This window comes from Mustela erminea, chromosome 7 (genome assembly GCF_009829155.1).
Source record: "Mustela erminea isolate mMusErm1 chromosome 7, mMusErm1.Pri, whole genome shotgun sequence".
Taxonomy (NCBI): Eukaryota; Metazoa; Chordata; class Mammalia; order Carnivora; family Mustelidae; genus Mustela; species Mustela erminea.
In genome coordinates, this window is record NC_045620.1 from 137215405 (window position 1) to 137235952 (window position 20548).

The following is a 20548-nucleotide window of genomic DNA, read 5'->3' on the forward strand; positions in this document are numbered from 1 at the left end:
CCAGGTACATTCCAGACGCTTCCATACGTGCCTTCCTACATCCCAGTCCAGCGCTTTTCCTAACACAACAGGTCGATCCCCACCCCCCGCCCTTCCTCTCTTTCTTTTTCCTTCTTTTTTTTTTTTTTTTTTAGATTAAAAAAAAAATCACTTGAGAGGGAGAGAAAGGGAGGAAGACAGAGAAGCAGAGGGAGCACAAGCAGGGGGAGCGGCAGGCAGAGGGAGAAGCAGACTCCCCGCTTAGCCAGAAGCCCGATGCAGGGCTCGATCGATCCCAGGACCTGGAGGTCGTGGCATGAGCTGAAGGCTTAACCATCTGAGCCATAAGGCATCATTTCTCAGAGATGTGGGGACAACTGTCTATTCCAATGAACTCATTTGGCAGAACTCACTTGGCAGACTCAGGTGGCAGGAGTAACAGGTTCGTAAGGCAACCCAAGCACGGACCCTGTGTCAGCTTTGTCACGAAGTGCACAGGGTTTGTTGCTTTAGCTGAGACTCTTGGAAAGGAAGGAGAGCCGCAGAGATGGCTCACATTCGCAGAACAGTCAGCGCGGGCCAGGGTCGTGCAGAGCACGGGAAGACCAACCATCTCCTTCGAGGTACTTACTGGAAGCTGGAAAGGTGATCACTGCCTACTCTTTGAAACATCTGCTGACCATTTCTAGACCTCTGGGTAAAGAGTCCAAGACTTCAGCGGTAGAAAGGCAGAAAGGAAAGAGCATTACAACAAGCAGAGCAGTTGGGGGAGAGATTTTGTACTGGCTCTGGGTGTGAAAATTGGCATCTTCGTATTTAGCAGAAAAACAAAAAACAAAAAACAACAACCTGACTCTATGAAAGGATTGGAAACATAACATCAAAACTGGGGAACCAGGAGTCCCAGAAAACACTGCTCAAAAACCAAAATTTCAAATAAGCAAATTAACTAAAGTTAATGGCTCGGCATTATATGTGGGTTTTGATGGCCCAAGTGATTCGTGTGTTCAGGTACCACAGATCATCGGAGAGCCTGCGCAACAGAAAATCAGCTCTGGGGCCATAGCAAAACGCCGACAGGAAGTGCCGCTCCCGGAAGTTGCCACACCTTGAGTCTGAGAGTCCCCACCGGTGCGGGGATGTTGGCTCCTCGTCCAGCTCTACCAGTCCAGCTTCAGATCTGCCTTGCTCCACACATACTTCCCTCCTCGCTTCAGAAACATCTTTTCATCAAATCCACTGAATTTGATAGCTTCCTCTACACCAACATCCAGGATTGACTTGGAAGGGTCCTTCCGTCCATTCCTACAATTTAGGAAGCGCATCTAGAAAATTCAAAGACAGAAAGGAGATATTTTTGTATAATTGATTCCTTGAAACTCAATTCTGGGAATTAATTCAGAATGATTTGTGATAGTGCTGTCATTTCAACAAACATTTATTGAAGGCTGTGGGCCAGATACCATGTGAGGATGCTAACCTCCTTGAAGACCCTTTCTCTGCCTAAGTAGCTCACTTTAACTAACAAAAACACATCTGACCAATTAAGTGCACGATCAACCGAATTTCACGTGTGCCACAGCTGGTGCATGTGCCTCCAGGCGGGAGGGAGATGTTCAGAAATCGTAGTCTGGAGAGAACAGTGTTACAGAAGCACAGATGCATGAAACAGGATGGTGTCTTCAGGAAACTGCAGGTAGATGATGTTGCTGGAGTGAAAATGGTTTATAAATATATGGCATAACAAGAGTAAAAATCTCTTTTGAGAAAAGGAGAAAGACGGATAAGAAAGGAAGTTCAAAGGCAGGTATGAGGCCAAGAAGCATCGTAGACGCCTATTGAAGGGTCGCACTTTTCCTCCTACGTTGAACACCTTACAGGCAAGAATGAGGTCTTCACAGGTCTTCTGACCCACCCTGTCACTACGCATCTTGTAGGAATACCTTGAATATTCCTAAATTACCAAAAGCAACTTTTGGTTCACTGTTTGTGGCAACTGTGTGGAGAGCTGAGAGTTTGTTGAAGAGAGAGTTTGGTCAAAACAGCCAGTCATGCCGCTCCAAAAATAAAAACTGGGGTGCCAGGGTGGCTCAGTCAACGAAGCGTCCAGCTCCTGACCTCAGGTCGGGTCACCATCTCAGGGTCGTGAGATGAAGCTCCACCTTGGGCCCTACACTCAACGTGGCGCCCAAGATTCTCTCTCTCCCCCTTCCTCTGCCCCTTCCCCTCCGTCCCTCCTTGCACATGTGCTCTCTAAAAATGAAATTGAAAAGACAAAAATAAAAATAAATTGTTTGACCTTTCCTCTCTACCTCAAACCCACACGCAGAACGTTAGCGTCATTACCTTTCGCCTTACGCCCCATGAAGAATGCTCATATTGAGAAGCAACGAAATGGTTATGAAGCGTCATTGATTAATTTGAAAACACTAAAATACCAAAAGTCAAAACAAGTATTTCTCAAAACACCAAACTCCATGTATACACTGAATCATTTTTCTGTTAGAGCTCATTTCTTTCTTTCTTTTGTAAAATAAATAAATAAATAAATAAATATAAAATTTATTTTTATTATTTTTAAAAATTTATTTATTTATTTGAGAGAGAGAGAGAGAGAGACGCAGGAGCTGGGGGGGTGGGGGGCAGGGTGAGGGAGAAGCAGTCTCCCCACTGAGCAAGAAGCCCAATGTGGGGTCCGATCTTAGGACCCCCAGATCATGACCTAAGCCAAAAGCAGGTCCTTAACCACTCAGTCACCCAGGTGCTCTGAGCTCATTTCTTAGAAACATCTTTGAATGGACTTGTTCATCCTATCCTAGAACAATTGGCAATAGTTTATGAATCTGGCCCTTCCCCCCAAAAAAAGACAAAGGAAAGAAAAAAATGATTTGTCTTTCAAATTTGAGAAGGGATAGATTTTCTTTTTCTTTCTGAGGCAGAGGGTAGCAATATAATCCGGGGCTTTGGGAGAGGAGCTGTAATGGATTCTTACCTGGGCTAAGGCTTTTCTGTCAGGGACAAGGAGCATCAGAGGTGTGAAAGGTAATGGGAAGTGTGATAAGACCTTCCTCCGAAGTTCCCTGGGTTCCCACTGCCAGGAAACTCCCAGCCCAAGACTGTGTGACACAGGACTGTGCTTTCACAGTGTCGGATTCAAGGTGACATCCAGGGACTCATCACCTAGGGTCGGTGCAAACACGGGGCCCGGGTTCAAGCAAAGCCCTGCCCACGTGCGTAGCTCGGAACCCACCCAGTGCAGGAAGGGCTCTGAACGGACGCCAATCAGTGACCACAAAAACAGGAAGTGCTGGCTCGGAAGACAAATCGGGACCAGTCAGGCTCATGATAGCACAACACTGACATGGCGGCTTAATTAATATTTCATTTTAAAAATTATTTTTATTTAAAAGTTTTCAAAGTTTATAATCCCTTACTAATACTTACATACTCATCCAGAATAAGGTAGGAATCCTTCATCTGTGAAAGAGAAATGGAACACAAATTTAGTTTCAACTGCATTTCTCAGTGCGCGCACTCAACGTTCTGTCCCTCAGTGTCTGTATGTTTGTGCTCTACTACTTCAGTGGCTTTGGGTGTGTCCCTTCCAAGGCAATCCATCGGCTGGCGCCCCTAGCCCCCCTAACATGCATCTCCAGGAACATCCATCTGTGTCTGTTCAGATTCTAGCAGAGGCCAGGCTTCTCTGGGTTTTCCACCCCAAGCTGGAAGTATCAAATGGCCTCCACTGACAGCTTCTCTGACAACCATCCCCAGGAGAATTTCCCCATTTCCTCAAGCTGTGGGAGAGCCTTGCTCTTCACTCGGTATTCCCAATGGCTATTCCGACCCTACACTGAATGTCCCCCTTTATTCAATCTGTAAAGCTTTAATGTTATTCCCTGGGAGCTTCCCTGAAGATTCTACTGTGACTTCATTCCCTGTAACTAGTTATACCTTCTCTAGGTATGTGGAAGGTGCACCTACCCTCCTATAGGAAGCTAACCCTGCTCAAGGCCGTGTCCTTGGAGCAGCTCCCATTGTGGGAATAGTGGGGGATACATGGTCAAGGATGGGGAAGGGGAAGGGCCACTGAAGCTCCTCCAGAGGTCCCACAGCGGGAAGGGGACGGCACCCCTCCCAGCCTGCTCTAGAACCCTCTACAGGATCAGTGTGTGAATCCCTCCAGGCTACAGCTCCTGTTTGGAATCAGTCTCAAGTTGTGGTGATGAACCAAGCCATGTTTGCATCATACAACCTTCTGGTTGGACTCGGGCACCAGACAGGACACCTCGTTGTGGCGGTCTAAGAACCCTTCAAATTCTTCGTCGCTGATAACGAATTGTTGCGCTTCCCTCAGAGCTTCCTCTCCGGAATTCTCGCCCTCAATCAGGAGGCACTGGAACACCTGGAGGACAACGATGGTGTCTGCTTTGCCAACAGGCTCCCACCGTTTGCACCCCAACCCCATCCCCCAGACCCAGCGCCTTCTCTTCGAAGCAAAGAAGACTCCACGGACTCAGGAACAGTCTAGAAAGACATTGCTCTGGGGCCTTCAACGTCAGGAAGTACCAACTGTCTGAAAATATAAGTTTTCAGGATATGCTTGATTTAGTCAGACACTCTGACTATTCAGACCACCAGATAACAGGTGTTCATTGCAGGGAATATGGACTATACAAAAGCATCAAGAAAATAAACAAATCATTTGTGATCCCCAAACCAGGAAATGATATTTCAAAATGTTGTTTTTGCTGACTTCATTATACCCTTATCAAGGCCTCTCAACTATGGGGTTTATTTTCTAGTTACTAATATACAAGGACAGTTTCCAAAGGCATTAATAATAGTCTTCCAACATTCTTTTAAGTCAATAATTGTGTGTGTGAGAATGTATCATTCCCTTGCATGGAATACCATCATCTGAGAGGGAACAACTCTTCTCCAGGGACCTGCTCAAGGTGAAAGAAGACAGTTGCTGGTGAAACACACGGGCGCCCGCAGAGCCCGGGTCTGTGGGGTTTTCATGGGAGGGGGATTATACATAGTATTTAATTAACATTTTAGTCAGCTTAGATTTAACTGTAAAGTTCCCTAACATTGCCTTCTTTGCTCACTCTATGTCCACCCCCTTCCTCTGTGCTCCCCGGTCCTCACAGACCCTCGTCCCACAGCTTTCATGGCTGTCTTGCTCAGTAGGCTGGCTTCTAGGGAGGGGACACCCCTCACTGCTGTCCCCACGGCACTGGAGCCCAGTCCAGGCGACAGGGTGAGGAGAGCGGCCTGCCAGGGAGGTCAGGGGAGGTGTCCGCACGGGTTGGAAGCCCACGCTGATTTGAACATCAGGCAGGGGAAGACTTTGGTTCTAGAATCCACAGCTCGAATGGAGCTTGAGAAGCAGAATGGGGGGAGGAGGGTGAGATAGGCTGAGCCAGGTTAGGAGGGGCCACTCTCTTGTCACTACGGCCAGCCTCCAGGTGACCACAAAGCCCTCTGTGGAGGAGTCCCAGGAGGTCTACTCCGGCCCGTGCATGGTCGGTGCTGGTGTACTGCTGATGGGCTGCGAGCCCAGGCCCTCGCGTGGAGGAGGCAGCCTGGGGGGCCACACACCTGACCCACGGACATCGACTGTCATCGATTTGCAGCCTGCAGACACCCGTGATCTGAGCCGAAACCTGCTCTCCAAAGAGGCAGCAGCTGATCTGCTCCCTCCAGAAAACTCAGGGTTTTGAACAGGCAGTTCTGGAGTGGATCCGTGCGTGGGAGCCAAGGAGGAGGTCTACGATCGGAGAACAGAGCGCTGAGGTCGAGAGGCCACGAGGAGGTCCTGGCAAACCGACGTCAAGAGGAGGAATGTATACACCTATGCAGGGACGCTGAAGAGAGTAATGAGGAAGAGGGCAAGACCAAAAGAAGTGGGACGGGGGTGGGCGTTGTCAGGGAAAAGGAGAGGGATGGGCAGATGGTTCTAGAAGGAGGATCTAAGAACCCGGAGTCTGCCTCAGGCCCTAGCCCTCCCCCTTCCTGGACCACAGCCTCTGTTCCTCCCACCGGCCCACCTCCAGTGCCTTCTGGGCAGGGGGTGCAGGTCCAGGAAGGTGCTTTTTAAACAGTTCCCCAAGTTGATTCTGAAGGACAGCCAGGGGCAAGAATGACTGACTGTTATTTCTGAATCCTGCTCATCGTGGGCTGTAAACACGCCCTTTAGACTCTGTCATAGCGGACCCAAGGGTCAGTCCTAAAGCACTGATCTTGGCAAATAAGCTTTGCCACTACCTGAGAATAGTGTTGCTCCAGTAACTTCAAATAATTCAAAGAAAAATGTATTAACAGAATTTATGAAGAACATTTATCCATTGATGACTAAGCCGAGAGTTTTAAAAAGAAATCCAGTCTTAATATATTTAATAGATATGTCCAGGTTAGGTTTTCTATGGGCATATTCTTCAGAACCTGTCCAAGCACTGACTATATCTTTTCTTTTCTTTTTTTTTTTTTTTTTAAGATTTTATTTTGAGTCATCTCCACACCCAACATGGGACTTGAACTCACAACCCCAAGGTCAAGAACCTCGTGCTCCACTGACTGAGCCAGCCAGGTGCCCCCAACTAGGTCTTTTGACCTCTACCCTCCCCATATCACAGAAGGGAATCGGGTCCAGTTCTCAGAGGGGAGATTGGGACAGAGGGAGTGGAGGCAGGTTAAGAGAGCTGGAGGAAGGGCCAAGGACCTGGTTTCCCGGCCGGCTCGGTCGGAGCAGAGTCCTCTCTCACCTAGACATTTTGGGTTTCAGTGTCAAAGTCTCTCCGGAACATATTCTGAACTCCCCTCCGCAAAAGGGACCCGGTACTTACTTTCCAGCGGACAGGATTCAAGGCTTTAATGGGCTCCCTCATATCCTCGTCCACGTTGAATCGATTAATGACAGAATTTATCTTGAAGGCCACTCTGTAATCGCGACACCACGCCCTCAGTTTCTGAAGATTTTCCACATGGTTCTTCTTTCCTTGACCACGGCCGATGAGGACATTGACTTGTTCATCAAAGCTGTCACAGGAGATGGCGAGGATGTCCAGATACTCACCTGAGGAGAAGTGAGCACCTTTAAGCTTTTCTGTTCTAGGACAAACACTTTTAGACCATTTATCTCTTTTTAGGATAAAACACATCTTGCTTGTATCTAAGTTCTAATGCTTAAAAAGACTTTTTTTTCATACCTACAACACTCACAGAAAAGTCAACGATACTTGGTATTTGTTTAAATAATCTTGGAAAAAATATGCGTATCATGACGTCACGGAGACGATCTGGAGGAGACGGCCCTTTGACCATCCTGAAGCCACACTTGCATGTGTGCGAGCGTGTATTGGTATATTTAAATGAGGTCCTTCGTTAATTGCTACATCTGGATTATGTCCCCTCTTCCTGCTCTCAGACTGCCTTGTAGGAGCCCTTGTGAAGAGAGAGTTAGCGCAGCAGATCTGTTCGCTGACTCCTTGTGAGTCTCTGGAAGGGCATGAAACAATGATGAGGTTCGGCCAGTCCCTGCATGTATGGCCCCCAGAATACTCTCTGTCTCCCGTTGATGATGTGTCTATGTCTGAGCAATGGGGCACGTTAAGTCAGCTTGTCAAGAGTCGCTGCGATCATTGCACAAGATTCGTGATGTAGCTGGTTTTGCAGCTAGGCCCTACATAAAGGCCTCAGACCCTAAGACTCACGTGAACATTCCTCGGCAACAACGTTCCAGAAATGTCCCTATAGCTCACCGCGTGAGAGAAAACACATCTTCTACATCCTAGAAGGGAAGGACTCAGAAGCCCGTGTCTCTGGCCCCCCATGATGGCCATCCCTGCTGTTTCTGCACCGCAGCCTTTGCCCTGATGAACCTCAGCCGTGAGTCTACTGGCTGCTGAGTCTTGTGAGCGATCCCAGAAAACTGTCAATCTTAGAGACGTGGCGGTTTCTCCCAAACGGCTCTCCTGCAGAGCACACGGTCACACATAAACACTGCTGTCGTCTTCACTCATGGCGTCCGACAATATTCCAAATTATTTACAAATATTTCATTGGGAGATTTAACATGGAATGTAGGTTTCTGAATTTGGCAACACCAACCCTTCGTTCCCACAGAGGATAGACGTCCACGGAAGCTCAGGGCTCACGGGCCGCCCGTCCGTCCGCCAGGACAGAGCATGGCTCTTCCCATCTCTCATGGCCTTCCACCTGCTTACGGTCTCCCTACGACTGAAGTGGGTTTTTCTTCTGTAGCTCCACAGTCACTCCCTCACACGGAGTCTCCCACACCAGCATCTGAGCTTCTGACCCTGGACGCTCTGAGCTTCTGACCCTGGACGCTGTGATCCTTCGTGCCACTCGGGGCATGGGGAGCCAGTGCTAGAGGGAGAGCATGGCTCGGGGACAGCGCCAGCAAGCCCGACCGATTCTCCCTGCTCATACCGTTCCCTAAACCCTCCCTCCCTCTCCGAATCCGGCTCCCAGAGTTTATTTGGAAACTTCTGACCCCATTTCACTCAGTGACTCCCTTCACAGTCATTTTGGTTCTCACCGGTCGTCTTCCGGTCTCCCCTGATCTACTTTCCCCAGAGACTTTCGCATTTGTCCTCCTGCTTCCCCGCATGAGACAGGCTACCCTGCCCTCACCGAGGCATCCCTCCCCACACGCATCTCTCCGCCGTCTCAGCAGGGGTGTGTGGTCGGAGACTTCCCGTGAGCGGCCTCAACAGAGGGGGAAGGCAACCCCTCTCGCAGTGATGTCCAGGCTCCAACAGCTCATACAAAGTGAGGACAGAAAACTGTGCTCTGAGACGTTATGACTGTCTACGAAAATGACAGTAGAAATAACAGCTAACATTCTCCACTGCTCCCTCCTCGTTCCGGGTGCTGCTCTACCCCTACGCAAACTCAGCCGTAAGGTCTTAGGATCTGTGGTTCGCCATCCTGGCCGCGGAGTAGACTCCCTGGGAGCCCCCCAGGTTGGTCTGTGACACAGCACGAGGTTCTGATATAATTAGTCTGAGCTTCAGTCCCCCCGCAGATATTTTACTTAACTTTCTTTCAGCACCTGCTGAACTGGGATGCGTAACACAGTTGCGCTGACTAACATTCTGTTACCTGTCCTGCCGCACCTGTTGTCAAGGAGCACAGGGCTCTAAGTGTAGAGTCCCGCAGAAGCTTGCAGGCTTGCAGAGGGATTCGAGTTTGGTGTCTCCTCCCCCAGCAAGCCCGGCCTAAGGCCCAGGGTGTTTGGAACCACCAGTCATTGCGGTGGCGACCACAGCACGAGGACGGGAAGCTCACCGTAGTTCTGGAACCAGCGCTCGCGGATCAGGCTCCCGTTGCTGACGATGCTCACGCTGGGCAGCCGCAGCTCCTCTTTGCAGAACCTCACCAGCTTGCCCAGGTACTCGCCGCGGTCGTGAATAAACGGCTCTCCGCCCGAAAAGTTTATCTTCTCCATCCCTGTGAGAGGCAGGACGTGAATCCTTCCGTCCCCCACCTCCATTGCACAAACACCCCTTGTCATTATTTTAATGACAGAAGGAATGTTTTTTCAAAGTAACAAAAAAATGAAATGAAAGCCTCCCATTATCCCCAGCCCCCACCCCCAACCTTGGCTCCCCATGCTCCCCACGGGGCTTGGCGGGGGGGAACAGACCATATACATGACCCGGGGCCAATCCTTCCCCTTGCTTTGAAATAGATACGCTTTAGGGCACCTGGGCGGCTCAGGCTGTTAAGCATCTGCCTTTGGCTCAGGCCATGATCTCAGGGTCTTGGGGTCGGGCATCAGGCTCTCTGCTTCTCTCTCTACCCCTCCCCCCGCTCATGCTCGTGTTCGCTCAAATAATTAAGTAAATGAAATCTTTAAAAAATAAAAATAATGAAATAGATGTGCTTTAAAGTAGGGAATCAGTTACAGAGATGGAGAAGACAGCACAGGGATGTGCCGAAAACCCCCTCCGTCCCACCGAGATCGGTCTTGCTTGGGACTCTAGCCTGCGACAGCTCCATGCACCCAGCCCTGTGGCCCCTCCCTCTCCCACATGCTCGGTGCCTCTTGGCCTGGATTCCTGCCCTTTCCTCTCTTGATGCACTCCCTGGTTTTGGAAAAGCCCTTAGCAGTTTCCTGGAAAAAAAATGCACAATATGAATCAAGGTGAGATCTTACTTATATATTTCAGAATTCATCTGTGATCACTGGTTTGCTCTCTTCTAGGTTTTAATATTACTCTTCTGAAGCCTGATAACACTTTGATTTATAACCTTTTAAACTGCATAACTCTCCCTTCCAGAAGTTTTCTTTCCAGTGTCCCCAAATTTCAAGGTGAGGTGCCTTAGCCAAATCTGTCTCTATTCATTGTTCTGGCCACTTGGCAGGTCCTTGTTAGAAAAAGACCGCTTCTTCTGGTACGGCAAGTTTCTCATACCATGTGTTTGAGAGCTCCTACCCCTTCACCACTGTGCAGATCTCTCTGGAGGTCCTATCCAGGGTTTACTGGCGCTCTGGCTGGTAACCACCCGCCCTTCCTGCTGTGTCTCCTGCATCCCATGTTCCCAAGACCTTATCTTTTAGTCTTTTATTAAAATTCTAATTTTAGAAATCCCAGTTTCCATTCCCCAGACTTTCCCACATCTTATTTTCTTAGTACCACATCGCTATTTCTTACATGGAAATTTTCTCTTATCTCTCTGGGATTATCGGTTAAAGAGTTTTGAAGTTTCCCTATATTCTCTCTGCTTATTTTGGTGTCTGCCTTTTACTTCAGTGTTTCTATTTGTCCTTTCTTATTTGAGTGATGCTTCAAAGAGCGGAAGGGGAATTCCTGTGATTGAGGAAGAAACCCCTCACTGGGAGGGTCTCAGCTGCGGAGAGACAGAGAGAGACTGACTTCCTCCCTGGATTGCGTCCCACATGCTGGGAGCCGTGGTCATGCCTCTGGGCCATTCTGTCCTGCTCCTGCTATGCCATGCCCCCAGGTGTCTGCACCCCGGAATGCGGGCTGTCACCCCAGCAGGCACACGCTCGCTCCCCCACCTTCACCACGGTGCTTTTCTTCTCCCTGCTTCTCCTGGGGTGGCTGAGCCCAGCCTCGCTGTCCAGATCCTTCGGAAAATATGCCTTCTGTCGTGCGCAGGAGGAGGGGCTCTCCTTGTGGTGGGGGCAGCAGGGGATCTGCCTTGGACCTGCTGTCTCGCTCCTGCCTCACTCCCTCCTTGATCAGTGCTGTCCTTCTGTGTGATATGCTGCGTTCCACGGGGCAGGCGGAGAACCCGGGCAGCCACCACCCTCTGCACACAGGCTGAAGATGCCCGAGTGCCATCCACCAGTTCCAACAACTGTGTTGATTTCTTTTTGCGTTTGTTCCCCTGCTTTCAGTGATGCTACTGGAATTTCAGTGGAGCGAAGGAAAGATTGGAGGGAGTGTGGACATGAACTAGAAGGTCCAGAAGTGCATGAAACACAGACTTTATACAGTGACATTAACCTAGTGGAGTTCATTTTGAATTCAGTTCAGTTCAATTCGGTTGGCTGAGTGAGTCTTTCTTAGATGCCCAGTGCTAGTGGCCACATCAGAGTGGGCCATTTCCAGAATGAACTCGTAGTCAGGAAGCAACTGCCTCCGCTAAGAGAAGTGTGAGATGCCCACTCTGGTGGATGTTGAGGGTGTCGAAGGCACGGACACCGGACAGCATGCTCAGATCAGAGACAGACACCAGGCGCCTCAGAGCATGGCAAGGAAGGACCCGGGCTGATGAGCCACAGAAACAGAAGCACATGTGAGGTTAAAGGGGGAAGCATGAGACTGGTAAGAAGTGTAGACAGATCTGGTCATAGGAATGAAATAATTAGAGACACCAGCCAGGCTGGCAGAGAAGGCTGGGGAACTTAGTAAGGGGCAAACAGCACATTATGCCGTAAAATTCCCTGAGAATGTTATTTGTTGAGATTTGTTCAATAAACTTTGTGCCAGCTAAGTAACAAACACTGTGCATGGAAATCCAAGCTGTGCAAATTCCCCGTAGCACAGCCTTCGGAATGCTGCCCTGACTCAGTCTCCAGGTCCCGGCTGAAGGGTGGTCACCTCTTCTTGAGCAACACCCCAAGCTCCTGATCTATGAGGGTCTCTCTCGGGGCCATGGTCCTCTCTGCCCTCTGAGTCCCAGAGCCAGGTCTCGGACAACCGGGACAGCCCCGGCACCCAGGGCTCGCTGAGATTGTTCAGACTAGCCTGTGCTAAGCTGGCTTTGCCTCCCTATCAGTTCCTGTGAAAACCACATTGATGAGGTCACATTTACAGTCCCCTCCTGCCCCGACCTGGGACTTCCTGTGAGGCGAGGGCTGTCCTGCCCCAGGAACGGTGAATAGCAAATTACACGACTCTTTCCAGTTTTTCTCTCTTGATCTGTATCTGGCCTCCCCGAACCTCACCCAAGGTAACATGGTTCAGGCAAGCATTTAATCCTGAAACCCATTCAGCAAGGAAGAGATTATTATCCTAGTTTTTAGTTGCTGGCATCAAAGCTCAGGAAGGTTCAAAAGTTTATTCAAGATCATAAGACTAGGGAAAAAAATGGGAGTGAGGATGGGTATCGAAGCTGCACAGCCTCCATCTCTATCAGGGGCACTGCCCTTCCGCCAGCGCGCCCAGCACAGCCCCGCTGTGTGGCAGACCAAATGCCATCTGCTATGGTTTTCAACACCGCCTTTCTCTCTCAGATGTGTCTGTGACTGGACAGTGGTCCACTCCGTCATCTCACTATTGGAATCCAACACGCTGGGAGCCTGCCTGTGTGACAGTGACTATCGTTCGGTAGAAACATCATTATTCCCGACAGTGAAGTAGGATCAGATTAACCCGAGAAGGTGAGACGGCGTATTGGCCAGCAGCCCTTGAAGAGTTTGAGGGGAAGATGTAGACCGGATGAAAGGAACAGAAAGTTGAAGGAACAGGATGCAGGTGCGTAGTTCAGATCATAGACGAGCAACGACTACTTCACAATGAAGTCAGCCTACGAGGAGCGATCCTACCATAGCACCGATCAATAACGGGTGCTCACAGAGGCCAAATTCCGCTCCATCTTCTCCGTGTGTACGTGAGAGAAGTAAAAAATATGTTGTAAAACCACCTCCCACCTGAGTAGCACATTTTAAATATAATTTACATTTAGCTTTACATTCTTAAACATCACCAAAATAGATTTTCCTCTATTAACCAGAAATCTCACTTAGAAGTCATATGACCTATGTTATACCTTGATCATTTTAGTTGACTTTGATTTTCTTTACTTAAAACTGAGAAATCATTATATAAAAATATTAATTATAACCATAATAGTTTATACTCGCTTTAAAAACCCCTGAACATTCACTTATTTGTGCCATGTGGCAACTTTTTCAGGTTGGTATGGGCATTATCCTTTTTTTTAAAGATTTTATTTACTTGAGATTGAAAGTTTGAGAGAGAGAGAGAGAGAGAGATTGAGAGCAGGAGCAGGGGGGCAGCAGGCAGAAGGAGGAGAAGCAGCAGGCTCCCCACTGAGCAGGGAGCCTGATGTGAGGCTCGATCCCAGGACTCTGGCATCAGGACCCGAGCTGAAGGCAGACACTTAACCAACTGAGCCACTCAGGTTATCTTGATTATCTACATTTTAAAGATTGTTAAACTGCTACTCAGAAAATTTTAATGTCTTCACAAGTCTTTTAAGTGTTAGCGCGAGAGCTCAAACCCTGGCCTTGTAAGTCAGGAGTCTAGGTTCTTCCCATGACACTAGACCTCCCTCCGTTCATTCATCTATTAATCCATCTCTCCAAAAACATTTATCAACCCCCTTTTACACTCTAGATATCCTGGTAGTCGCAAAGATACATAGAATGCTCAAATTCTACCTTGGAACTCAAACTCTTTGGGGGATCCAAATATTAAAAACAAAACAGCAAAACAAAACATAATGGCATAACTTTTAAAAATAACTACAATGGGGCACCTGGGTGGCTCAGTTGGTTGAGCGTCTGCCTTCGGCTCAAGGTCATGAACCTGGGGTCCTGGGATCGAGCTCCTTGTGGGGCTCCCTGCTCTGTGGGAACCTGCTTCTCCCTCTGCCCCTCCCCTGCCCATGCTTTCTCTCTCTCAAATAAATACATAAAATCTTTGTAAAAAAGTGTTATAATACATATTTGTAATAGGCTCCAAGGGATCACAAATGAAGGAGAGGGCATTCCGGAAACCGAGGACAGCATGATCACAGCCTGGATTGATGCAGCTGTTGGGGGAGAAGGGGTGTAATACACTGGGCCTAGAGGCACTGGGGTGGAGGAACTTGATGTCCCAATGGGGACCGCAGAGACAATTACATGAATTGCAGCAATCCAGGTGAGAAATGGGGAGACCCTGAGCTGAAACCCACTGGGACCAGTGAGGCGGGTCTGTACTTGGATGAACAGCTGTGGATGATTGTGCGAACGGAGAACCAAATAAGTCAGATCCAAGGCATGCAATGGTGTAATTTCATTATATAAAGTAAAAAAACAGGCAAAAACTACTGTCTGTTACAAGACAAACTCATGGTTACCTGGGCAGGGCAGTGGCTGGAAGGGAGATGCTTCTAGATGCTGTGATGTTCTCTCTCAGCATCTTGGGCTGTTTACGTGGGTGTGGTCACCTTGTAAAACTCGCCTAGCTAAACCCTCAGGATGTGTGCAATTTTGTGCATGCATGGTATACTTCCGTAAAAAAAGTTAAGCAAATTGAGAAAAAGTTGGCAAGGCTGCTAAGTTACTAGCTTGGTTGGAGCTCGAGGAAAGACAGGAAGAGAAGGTGAGAAGGGACAGGTCTGGTGTGGAAGATGTTGCCAGGCTGAGCTCTCCCGAAGATGCCTTCACTGTACTGCTTCGGGGAAGTTCAGCAAACAAGCCTAGAGCAAAGTCATTGCCGTATTTGTATTGTAAATAGCTTCTTTAAAGTTTCATGTTAGGAGCACTTACATGATTCAAATAAAAAACTCAAACATGGTAATTCTTTTATTTTTCCTAAGATGTATTTATGTATTTTAAACAGAGAGCAAGTGAGAGCATCTCAAGCAGAACAGCACCCCCCCACCCCGCCCCCGAGCATGGAGCCTGACTCGGGGCTCCATCTCACAACCCTGAGATCATGGCCTGAGCAGAAACCAAGAGTCAGGTGCTTAAATGACTGAGCGACCCAGGTGCCCTTCAAACGTTACAGTTCTTAAGTCAAAGTTTGTGTCTTTGTTTTCAACTTTCCTCTTTTACTCTTTTTGGAAAGCTCCACTCTATCAGCACTTTGGACCAACTCAGAAAGTGGCACGACTTCCCATCCTGTCCCTTGGCCCACGCTGGGTGCCCTGGAAGCCTGGCAGGTGCACAGACTTCTGCTTACTTGGTGGCTCCAGGAGGGATGGGTTGGCATCTCTTACCGTCTGTGCCAGCCCATTCTGGTTCTGAAGGCCTAAGCTCCCACCCCAGTTCACCCTAATACTCCCTCGTAAGATGGGCTGGGGAGCATCTCAAATTCTGTGTGAGCTCTCGCACCTGTGCCTGCCCCCAGCCAGCGGCTGTGCCCTGATCCCCTCCCAAGACTGGGGACTCACCGGCTTCCTGCAGCATCCGAAGCCCTCGCTTGGCCTCCGCCAGGGGCAGCACGAAGGACGTCTTGGCCGTGTGGAAGCAGAAGCCACACTTATAGTTGCACTGGCGGGTGAAGTGGTAGTTGACGCTGGTGGGGGTGGTGGGCGGGTCTGGGCCCTCCTCCTCCTCCCCTCTGCTCTCCTGCCGTTCTCCCTGGCCCCTCGGAGGTGGCAAGCGGGTGTTCTTGGCCCCTGCCAGCCAGAGTGCTGACCTGAGCCAGAAGAACCAGGGGACCACGCTGCCCCACAGAGAGCCTAGTGGCTTCCGGAGGGCACTCAGCAGCTTTCCAGCAAGAGCAAAGGGCGCCAGCATCCACATGGTGGCCGTGTGCCCCGGGGCTGCACGGAACCTGGGGATTCTGTTTATATGCACTGGGCCAGCCTATCACACGGGCGAGAGGGACACACCTCTGACTGAGTCTCAGCTGAGCTCAAGTTTCGATTTTCCTGCTCATGAAATTGAAAGCTGGAACAGCGCCAAGACCTGCGGCTCAGGATCAAGGCCGGCAGCTGCCTCTCTCGGCCTCACCTTTCACCTATCTTCTGGGTCACCGGTGGCTTCTAATTGGATACAGACCAAGGCCTTCGGTCCATCTGTATCTCGGTCCCGCAGACAGCGGCAGCCTGGAGAGATACCGTCCCCACTTCGGATGCATTGCTCATGCATGATACCATACGTGGGGGCTCCGCCCCGGCGTCCGGCCCGAGCAACCCCCGCCCCGCACTGACTGTTTGCTATGAAAGTCAAAAGAATGCGAAGTATGACTGACCTGTGCAGGCTGAGGACAGACCCCACACGCCTCGGGCCCCCTTTTGGATCACAGTCAGAAAAAGCACAGGCACATAACACGTATCCTTCATCTGCCTGTAGTTATTCACCGTCTGTGTTTTCATAGTGCCGAAATGTAGACATTTATGTTTTCCTGCATATTTATTTATGTTTTTTTTTTTAAGATTTTATTTATTTATTTATTTATTTATTTGACAGACAGAGATCACAAGTAGGCAGACAGGCAGGCAGAGAGACGGTGGTGGGGGGAAGCATGCTCCCTGCTAAGCAGAGAGCCCCGTGTGGGGCTCCATCCCAGGACCCTGGGATCATGACCTGAGCTGAAGGCAGAGGCTTTAACCCACTGAGCCACCCAGGTGCTCCTATTTATGGTTTATTTTTAAATAATCTCTACACCCAGCATAAGGCTCAAACTCATGACCCCAAAATTAAGTCACTCCCTTCTCTGACTGAGTCAGCCAGGTTCCCCACTTCTATTTTATTTTTTAAAAATATTAGGAAGGGACACCTGACAGGGCTCAGTCAGTTAAGTGTCTGATTTTGGCTCAGGTCATGATCCCAGGGTCCTGGGATCGAGTCCTGCATGGGGCTCCTTGCTCGGTGGGGAGTCTGCCTCTCTTTCTCCAACTGCCTCTCCCCCAGCTCATGCTCTCTCTCTCTCTCTCTCTCTCTCTCATATAAACATAGAAAACCTTCAATAAAAAAAAAATAAATAAAAGACCATGGGAAAATCAGATGCTTTTCTAAGATGGTTCTTAATTGTCAAGAGGTACAAGTGGCTTCTTCCTTATTTTTACAGTTTCTTAGAAAGGACTGTCAAATTTTGTGCTGAAACTTATTTTTCCTTGAGTTTTTTGAATCAGAGTTGAGTTTGAGCAGGTACTTTCAGGTTTTCCTGAGACCTGTGGAAAGTTGCAACAGTCCTAGTGGGGAAGCTTCTGGCACCAGGAGCCCAGCTCACCACTTGCTAATGTGACTTTGGTAACTTATGTTATTTCCCTGGGTCTCCATTGCCTCGTGGCAAGTACTGGCGTCTCATGGGACTTATTGTATGGAGACTGAAAATTCTAATGGATGGGGCATCACATAAATTGGGACATAGTCCAGCAGACTGTGAGTGTTCAGTTCGGGATAGCTATTGTTTTTCCAGTAGTGTTATGTTCTGAATGGAAACAAAGATGACTTTCATTTTCCTTAGAAAGGAAACTGAAAGTAAATCCAGCAAAATAGCAAGCCAATGCGTAATGATTTCCAATTATGCACTGGTGGATAGAATCCAAGTGGAAATCATCTTAGCCAAAAGCATTGTGAAATATCCCTGTGATATGATTCAAGAAATGCCTTTTGTTTTTCTTTCTTGCTCGATCACATGAATGTGAAGAAACAAAACCAAGTCAGTTCACATCTTGAACTGAGTATCAGGTATGACACAGAGGGGAGCTATGCAGGCTTTTCAAGCCAAACATTGTAAGACAGGAATCCTAGTTCAGCCAGAAATGTTTAATTTGGGGTAAATTTCTTTATCTGCCTGGTCTGATTAACACGTATGGGAAACATGGATATTAATATCACACTCACACGCGGCATTTTCAGGATTAAATGACATAACCCTATGTTAAGCCTGAGAGTACTGCCGGCATAATAAATGAGCAGTGGCTCGCATGCCGTCCAGAACTGTGGACCAGGCACTGCTCTGAACTTTGCGTGCACTAACTTCTTCTGTAACTGGGGAAACTCATGTCACAGAGGGAGTAAATGTTTGAACTTGGATTTAAACACCTGCCTCACTGCTCAATGACTGATCATTATTAGCACATTATTTTATTTTTCACAAGATATTAATATTTATAAAATAGAAATAAAATAAATAAGTCAAAGTCTTTTCCAGCAAAGAACTCACAGAAGTCATGGAACAGATGCTCTATTCCTTCACCTTGTCTTTCCCCTCCATTTAAGAGTGAGGCTCGGGACTGAGAGACTGTCTTACTCAAAGTCATGGCTTGCACAGGCCAGGGAGGGATTTCTTCTTCCAACTGCTCAGACAGGTGTAGGCTGGAGGACGTACAAGGCAGCCCCCCTTAGGCCTTCTACTCGGGAGTCGGCCAGCTCTAAAGACATCCAAATTGCAGCTGGAAACCAGCCAAATGTGATCATCATTTTTCTTTAGCCAGAGACTTTTTCCTCCAAACGACTGCACATCCTTAATGTACCCCATGCTCCCTGAGGTGGACCCTTTCCTGCAGGACGTCCCAGCAGCGGCTGCAACCCACTAGCAGATGGTGGAATCCGTTCAGTTATTTGCAATCATCATAACATTTCTGTGCAAATCTCTTACTGATGCCTATTGGACATCGGTGCCTACCTCAACTACCATACACGCATCGAGGGGGCACAATCCGCACATGCACAGCACAATCAGCTCTTGGCAGAATGAACACATGTATGGAATGAGTGCCTTGATCAAGAAATAGAACGTCACCAAGAAGTCTCCAAGACGCTGAAAAGAAATTAAAAAAAAAAAAAAGTCTCCAAGACCTTCCCCCCAGGCCCTGAACCGTGCCTCTGCTCCAAAGATAACCCTGCCCTGTTTTCTGAAAACCATACACTAGGTTATCACAGCACGCCCTCGCTCTGTTAGGCTTCTCTCCCTGTGTTGTGCTTGCAGACTCACCCACTCTGCTGTGTCTAGCATCAGACTGTTCATTGTCATACCTCACATTTGTTGATTCCATTGTTTGAATACACCGCAGTACATTTAATTGTGTCATTAGAATGGGTATTTGGAATATCTTGCTATTGTGCCACGCATTTTCTTGTACGTGTCTTTTGGTTGACATATATGTATGCATTTATCTTGGGTGCATACCAGGATTGGAATCACTGGTTCATATAATGTTTCCAGAGAACTTGAAACAATTTGCACTCCCACCAGAATACTACACATGTGGGAACATTTCTGCACGCTAAATGCCCCAAGTCTGATTGCTCACTGAGGGTGAGAATGAGCTCTGTTCTCAAAGAGCTAAAAACAACTGAATCTCTGAATTGCTCCTTGTCTATTAGCCCATACTTCAACATGCATCTATAATAGTTCCTGTTGGTCTGAAAGTTGTATTCCTTCCAGAATTAAAGGTACACCCTTGCTAACTCCAAATTGCTTAAATGATAATATTTATTTGCCTTCAGTTCATCTAATGTTTTTCATCTTTATTCTAAATGTTTGAGTTTTCTCCACAAGATTTTTGCTTTCAGTCCCCTTGGCAATCTTTTTTTTTTTTTTTTTTAAATGAAGATTTTATTCATTTGTCAAAGAGACAGAGCTCACCAGCAGGCAGCATGGCAGTCAGAGAGAGAAGCAGGCTTCCCGCTGAGTAAGGAGCCTCAATCCAGGGACTGGATCCCAGGACCCTAATGACCTGAGCTTAAGGCAGAAGCTGCACCACTGAGCCCCTCCTGCTTTGCTGCTTTCCAGTCCTCCTCCAAAGTGTCAGCTAATGAGCGACAACAAACACCCGGGCAGCACTGCCGCCGACGCGGGCTTCAGGCTGGTACATCCTGCCCCCACCAGCGAACTGGACCCGAAGGCAGGACTTCACTTGGCTCGCGTGCCGATCTGGAGATACGTCCTAGTTTGCAGGTCAGCAAGGGTGTGGGGGGGTGTAATTCCAAGAGGAGCAAGAACGTTGCCCGTTCAGCCCGTCAAAGCAGCTCCTAGCACTTCGGTCAGAGCGCGGGCGAGACAGCGGGTCAGCGGGGGCCTGCGGCCCAGTATGGGGCGCCCGGGTCTGCAAGTCCTGCGGCGTCGGGAGCCCGCACCGCCCTGAAGAGCCGGCGGGGGAGGGCGGGGGCGGCCGGAGCGCCCCGCTAACTCGCCGAGCTCGGGCGCGCGCCGTCGCCCAGACACACTCGCACACCCGCGCGCGCACCCCGGGACGCAAAGCTCAGCGGAGGGCTCCGCGCGGGGCTTGGGGCTACCCGCCCCCGCGCCCCGCGGCCGCACAGGGCGCCCGGCCGAGCGCACCCTCGGGGTGGCCGCCGGGACCGCGCGCCCCGCCTGCGCCCGTCCCCCTCCCCGCCGGCGCCGCCGTTCGGGGCGCGCCCCGGGAGCGGGCG

General features: G+C 49.1%; 1 protein-coding gene across 1 annotated transcript; it reads right to left on the minus strand.

Moving 5' to 3' along the window:
- Positions 1-242: 242 nt before the first annotated feature.
- Positions 243-16144, minus strand: RSAD2 (radical S-adenosyl methionine domain containing 2). Its single transcript, XM_032353411.1, has 6 exons — positions 15610-16144; positions 9298-9459; positions 6831-7060; positions 4235-4384; positions 3424-3456; positions 243-1304 (listed from the first exon to the last, which is right to left on the minus strand). Exons 1-6 carry the CDS (start codon positions 15962-15964, stop codon positions 1140-1142), a joined length of 1095 nt encoding a protein of 364 aa, XP_032209302.1. The 5' UTR covers positions 15965-16144; the 3' UTR covers positions 243-1139.
- Positions 16145-20548: the final 4404 nt, after the last annotated feature.

What these genes read in the sequence shown, in the direction of transcription:
- RSAD2 (XM_032353411.1), bottom strand. Translation starts at nt 15,964, where the DNA reads ATGTGGATGCTGGCGCCCTTTGCTCTTGCTGGAAAGCTGCTGAGTGCC. An exon ending in TGAATCCTGTCCGCTGGAAA is followed by an intron (nt 4,385 to 6,830) that starts GTAAGTACCGGG and finishes GTTGTCCTCCAG; the next exon opens with GTGTTCCAGTGCCTCCTGAT. An exon ending in ACCTTATTCTGGATGAGTAT is followed by an intron (nt 1,305 to 3,423) that starts GTAAGTATTAGT and finishes TGAATTTTCTAG; the next exon opens with ATGCGCTTCCTAAATTGTAG.